This window comes from Geospiza fortis, unplaced genomic scaffold (genome assembly GCF_000277835.1).
Source record: "Geospiza fortis unplaced genomic scaffold, GeoFor_1.0 scaffold83, whole genome shotgun sequence".
Classification (NCBI taxonomy): Eukaryota; Metazoa; Chordata; class Aves; order Passeriformes; family Thraupidae; genus Geospiza; species Geospiza fortis.
The window spans coordinates 636,255-642,840 of NW_005054513.1; the positions used below are offsets into that span (position 1 = coordinate 636,255).

Genomic DNA, 6,586 nt, shown 5'->3' on the forward strand with positions numbered 1-6,586 from the left:
AAAGCTTTGGCTCTCAGACAGCAATTGGATTGTTACTTTTTCTCCTAGGTGCCCTCCTCCCCTATTACATAACTTTCAGTAGCAGCTTAAAGAATTTACAACCTTTTCTACTAGAAAGCATGAGCCAGCATTGTGTACATTCCCTAAGGAGGGAGTAAAGGGCAAAGTAGCGGTTTCCCAGTGAAAAGCACTAAATTTCACCTCTTATGAAGCATAATATTTGTAATTTTTAGCCCTCTAATTAAAGCAATTAAGCCCCAACCCTGTTGTTTCATAAGTAAATACAGTTACAATTTTATTCTGCTGAAGAATAAGAAAAGGGCTCAGAGTTGCAGGGAGTAAAGACCCTTTTACTGAAAAATATGTCCTGTAGAAAAACAAACTGCTCTGGGAGCAGTGCGCCCAGGGAACTGGCTCCATATTCCTGTAGAGCTTAGGCAAATGTAAGTAGTGGAGAAAGAAATAGGGATTTAAGGACTAGGTAACTTTACATTCTGCAAATATACAGATATTTTATGTAAGTACTAGAAAATATATCAAGATCTAAATGGAAACCCTTCAAGATCAGTGGGAATCATTTTTTTTTTTACCTGAACAAACCTTCAAAACAGCCCTTCATTGAGGATGAGGTTAAAAAACAATCTGAATTCTTTGAAGCAGAAGTTGATGAGCTGACATTTGAAGATCTGCTGGAGTTACTACTAAGTAAAAACTGAGGAGTGGCAATCTGCTGTGCAATGTCTCTTAATCTATACTAAAAGCTACATTTTTTGCTAAGTACTTCAAGTATTCAAAGGCTAAATTCAGAGTCTGGGCATATTTAGTTCTCTTTACTGCTTGTTTATCACAAATTACCACACAACACTGTGGAAATTGATTGCTCATTATACTTCAGAAATGCCACCAAAAAAATAATTAATAGCCTCTTAAAAAGTTCATCCAGTGATGAACTTTGAAGTAGTCAAACTTTTACTGCTGTGTATCATTAAAATGCCTCTTTTCACATGAGAAATCACCTGTCCATTCTACCAGGAGTTCTTCAGTAAAATAATTGTAACTAATTAACAATCACAATCATATGAGGAACTTTTGAATTGTGCATATCAACATGTTCTGCTAGAGACATTCCTATTTCAGAGAGGGAGAGAGCTGTCACACAGGCATGACTTGCTTGAAGTGAGTTTTCACAGTGATTAAAAGTAGCTTTCTTTCTTGTAAACTATGGCAGGTTAATTTTAACTCATTCAACTCTTCTAAACACTGTTTTCTAAGACACGAGGGCTCTGCAAATCTGTATAGAATAAAAAGCCTCGAGAGAGATTTCCCAGGTGAAGATATTCTATGTGCAGTACAATCAGTAGGGATTGAGGATTGAAAGGAACTGCAGTGGCTTTGAAACCTCATAACTCCAACTCATTTTTGGGATCTTTCTTCCTTGGGAAGATCATGGAGTTTGAGAAAAGATTGGGAACAGGATGAGGCAAAATGAGGGAAGCAGGACGCTGACAGTGATTCAATGAGAAATAGTCACAGCTGATTTCTTTTTAGTCTTTATTTCTGTCATCTAAAACTAGACACTGTGCCATAAAAGAAGTTTATAATCAACTTGTTTTCTTCCAGTAGCTGCTGAAAATCCTACTACAACAACACCTTTAACCTCATCAGGTCAGTATCTTTCTCAAAGCAGGCACTAATTTTTGTTACCAATACAAGATGAACAAGAATTGCTGTTAAACTCATATAACTTAGTAAGGCTACCCTGGCTGCAGCTGGGGCTTGACTGCCAGGGTCCATTCAATGATAATTAACTGCTTTCACCATTCTGACTATTTGAGAAAGCAGCGAGTGATCTGTAGTCTGTACAAAATCCGTAGGAGCTTAATTAGAGTACCAAACCAAGAGCTGAGAATTCATTAACCAGCTGAGCTGCAAGCTGAAGATTTTGCAGATTTAGGGAGGTAGATCAGGCTGGGGAGTCCTGCTCTCATGTTGTGGTTATTGATTTACTAAGCAATGTTGACAGGCAGATTTTCCTTCCACTATCCCTGGAAGTTTTACAATGATAAGACATGAAGCAGACAAACTTAGTCTCACAAACCTGCCAAAAGTCAGCAAGAGAGATAAACAATACAATAAGTGCTTTATAGCACTAGGTGCAGATAGTCACACACAAACTACATTAAAATTATCACACACAAACTCTCCAGGGCACAGGGTACCAGATCAGAAGCTAAACAACTGCCCCTATAAATATAGGAGACAAGTATTTATTGATATTCTAATTAAGCCATAGTGATGAAAGAGTTACTGTTAGTCTGGGTACAGGCCTACGTGTCTAGTCCAAAGTGTGCAAGTACTATAATCTATTCCCAAAGATACAGTTTAAACTGCTAACATTCAGGTTTTTCCCTTTCCATCCCTTCCTCTGGTATTCTCTCTTAATGCTCCCCTGGTCCTAAGTTCGATGTTGCTAATCAACTCCAAGCAAAATTTGGAGACTGGGGGAGGTTCCTAAGCAAAGAGGAAGGGAGTTGGGAATTGTCAGCACCCAAGGTTGGAATGCCAACAATATTCCTGGTGTGAATTTCTTCTCCCTTGGCCTTGGGTCTGCTTGAGGTCATTTTTGTATTTTTTGTTAATATTGCCTGCTTCCTTGTTCTTTATATTTCAGTCCAAATGTCATGAAATACCTACATTTTAGCATATGAGGTACATTTACACCTGCTGGATATGGTTATGGCTCTGCTGACCCTAAAAACATCCTTTGCCATCTCAACCTGTTACTTTAGTGAGATTTTCTAGTAATTGTGCTTATATCACTGCTGCTTCTATCACTGTCCTGTGTTTTCCTTTTTGCTGTCGACTTGTGCATGCACTTTTGGGAACATCTGTAGCAACCACAATTTTTCAGCAGTTTTCAAGATGCAGCTCCCTGCTAACTGTTTCCTTAGCATTGTTTGCTCCCGCATGTATGTATGGAACGTTTGGAAGGTTGTCCTGTAGTAAATGTGTAGACAGATATGCTGGTATAAAAAAAAAATATATATATGTGTGTGTGTGTGTGTGTATCACTTTGAAACCTGTGATGGTGTGACTTGAGCTTTTTTTCTCGGCAGAAGCTGTGAGAACAGTCCATCTATTCACTGCTCTTCTCTCTCTCTGCCAAAGAAACCGTGTCCCTAAATTTGCTGACACAGAATGCACCGTAACAAGAATGGCTCAGTTCAGCTTAACAGTATTTGCTAAATAAGCATGTTTTGATCAAAAATTGGTGGGAAATCCTCCTGCAAGTTTGTGCACTAGGTCTGGGAGAGCAGGAATATCTAACAAAAGTAAGTTGGTGATGGCCAATGGTCAGCAGCTTCTGCCCACAAAACTGATGGGTGACAAACTATAGAGAAATTCTTACTGCATCTTCCACTTTATTCCTTCAGGCCCCTCATCCTATAAACTGAGGCACTGGACCCAGTACCTGCAGTGACTTGGGAATTGTTTTCAGTCAAAGACATCATCATCCTACTCACATATTTGAGTCTTAATTTAGAAAGTAGAAATAGTAAACTGGAATGCTAAAGCAAATTCAGAGAGGAAAAGAAAAAAGACTGTTTGGGAGCTGGAAATGCCAGGTGCATCCTCAATTAGGTGGAACTTCTCTTGGAGCAATCACAAATACACATTCCATTTTTCCAGAATGTTTTGCAGTTTACAATCACAAATTACATCTGCTTATTTACCCAGGCATTTGTTCATGTGTAAACATGCACACCCACAGTCTATATATATATATATATATATATACCTGTATGTAAATAGACAAACACTAGATATGTTTTAGGCTCCTAATTGATTTGTAGAACAATTTTATTTGTCAGAAAATGTACATTTTCCTTTAGCACGAATGTTGAAGTTGTCATAACTTTTATTGTTTCAACAGATCCCACGAGTTTAATTACAAGTTCCCTGACACCAACTCCAGGTGAGAACTTTCACAGGGAAAGACAAGAAATTGCTCCTATTTTAGTGGGGGGAAGGAGGAAGGAGGAAAGAAATCTTTTGAAGTTATTGAAACACTTGGGTTTCACATAATTTTTCTTATGTTTGTTGTGACACTTGAGCTTCAGGACCAATCCGCTCAAGCTGGCACTACCTGGAATATGGGGAGATATTTTTTGGTTTTTGTTTTTTTTTCTTTAATATCTGCAATAATACAGCTATAAAAGCAGATTGGCTGCTGCTTTACTCTGCCCAAGCAACCACAGAGGTGCTCCCAGAGAGCAAGGAGTAGAGTTCTAACCTTGGGTTGTGTTTGTCCAGGTTCAGGACAACTCACCACAATCAAGCCCTCAACAACAGTGGGTGAGTAACTCTGTGTGCGTGTGGAGCAGCTGAGAGGGGACAAGGAGTAGAATTCTAACTTTGGGTTGTATTTGTCCAGGTTCAGGACAACTCACCACAATCAAGCCCTCAACAACAGTGGGTGAGTAACTCTGTGTGCGTGTGGAGCAGCTGAGAGGGGACAAGGAGTAGAATTCTAACTTTGGGTTGTGTTTGTCCAGGTTCAGGACAGCTGAGGGGTTCAGGAGCAGGGAGGGGACAAAAAGTAGAGTTCTAACCTTGGGTTGTGTTTGTCCAGGTTCAGGACAACTCACCACAATCAAGCCCTCAACAACAGTGGGTGAGTAACTCTGTGTGTGTGGAGGAGCAGGGAGATTACACAGAGCAATCTGAGGTTGCAAAGTTGCACTGCTCATGTACAGCCTCTCCTCACAGCATTCAATCCTTGTATTCCATTCCTGAAAATTCAGGATATGCAGGTTTACCTTAGACCAAGGTGACTTCTTCAAGGAGAAGGGACTTCTAAGACTGTACGTGCTACAAAAATGCTTCATGTGTTATGCATGTTGATGCACACATTGACACTAATTCTAGATGCTCTTTTTTTAAAAATTCATATTATTTCTTGACTTTTATGAGGAAAATAAAATAAGCAAACTGATAGCAAAGTATGGCTTCCAATGGGCAGAAAGCTGAAGATATTTGAGTCTTTAAAAGCATTCTCCAGCCTTCTTACATGGTGATATATATATGATTCCTACAAGCAATCTAATGTGTTCAAGTCTTATGTGTTTACTGCCCTTATTTAATTGACTGTAACACTTACAGCACGATTTAAGATAATTTGCCATTTAAAAGAGAAGTCAGAATGTTTAAGCAGGAAAAGTTGATTTCTTTCAACCCAGGAGGTGGCAGTGCTGTTTAGTTTTTTGTGTTGAATAAACCAAGGATTGATCATGTTGTATGTAAACAATAATTTCTTGCCTGATGGGCTTGTGTGAAATCTCTTCCTGGGTTATTGGTTGGAATTTTTGCTCTGGGTCTAGAATGCACAGTTTTGTCTCTGCTCATCTGTGGAAATTCATTCACTGGCCCTGTGTCACCTCCAACGCTTTACTGGAGGATGTTTGGGTCATTTTAATTTCCAGTTGGATGCAAAATGGTAAATCTTGTGGCTTTGTGACATTTGCATTGCCAACACTGAGGGTGTTTTGTAAAGCACTTTGAGGTGCTACAATACATCCACACCAATGTCAGTCTGAGACACACAGAACAATATCATACTTAATCTGATTACAGAACTAACAGCTCTATTAAAAAAAAAGATGAAATTTTACAAATTACTATTTTTCCTTCTTGCATTAGAAATGTTGACCTTTTTCTGTAAGCATTTATTGAAGTAGAGACAAGGAACTGTGTGAATAGTTCTATAGAATTTAATGCAATTTTAACAATTTTGAAATCAGTGGCTCTCCAAAGCTTAGTTTAGCTGTATGTTTCTGTTCACTTTAATAGGACCTACTTCAATTCTAAAGATATCTAAGACCAAAACCCTCTAAAGATGAAGAGTTTGTTTGCAGTAGACGAACATTTATGCTCTAGGAAAAGGCTATTAGTAACATCTATAATTTCAAGGATGTGCCCGTGTATTCTTCTAACAGAAATTTGCTCTTAACTTATACATTTAATTTGTAAATCTGAAAAGAATATGGTTTCTGATAATTCTGGTGTTTAAGAATCTAAAGGCTCTTTTTTTAGGATATGCTCGTTAAAAAATCAGATTTCTTAGCATGATGAGGTGCAACAGTGTGATGTGTTAAAGCTGAAGAAATCAGTTAAATTCTATTTACCTAAACCCAGGGATTATTCACTGTTATTTAAACCAAAGTACAGCTTTCTCACATTAGTTGAACATAAGAAATTGGAAAATGTCATTCATTATATTGCATAAAGTAGTTTATTTGTGTAAAGGGGAAAAAAAAGGAATTCACAAACATTTTTTTCCAGCCTTGCTTCAAGCTTAGTTTCAAAACATATTTCACTTCTGAGAACTCTCTCCATTCTCTGCCAAATTTATCTTTTTAGTATGTGATATTTCATTCCAGGCTTCTAAAAATGCAGTTTTGTAAAACACAATAGAGTGGTTGATTTGATTTGTGGTAAAGCAACCAGAGGTAAGTCAATTTTCCTTTGTAGTGAGACTGCATTACTGTTGTGCTGTTATTGTTCTCATCCTTATTATTCCAGCTGA

At 38.1% G+C, this 6,586-nt stretch overlaps 1 protein-coding gene across 1 annotated transcript in view; it reads left to right on the forward strand.

The window, feature by feature from the left end:
- TMPRSS15 (transmembrane serine protease 15) overlaps nucleotides 1-6,586 on the forward strand; it is a 52,571-nt gene that overhangs the window by 6,302 nt on the left and 39,683 nt on the right. Inside the window, exons 6-7 of the mRNA XM_031063562.1 lie at nucleotides 1,621-1,665; nucleotides 3,935-3,976. Coding sequence (XP_030919422.1) covers nucleotides 1,621-1,665; nucleotides 3,935-3,976 — 87 coding nt within the window. The remainder of the gene's footprint in view (nucleotides 1-1,620; nucleotides 1,666-3,934; nucleotides 3,977-6,586) is intronic.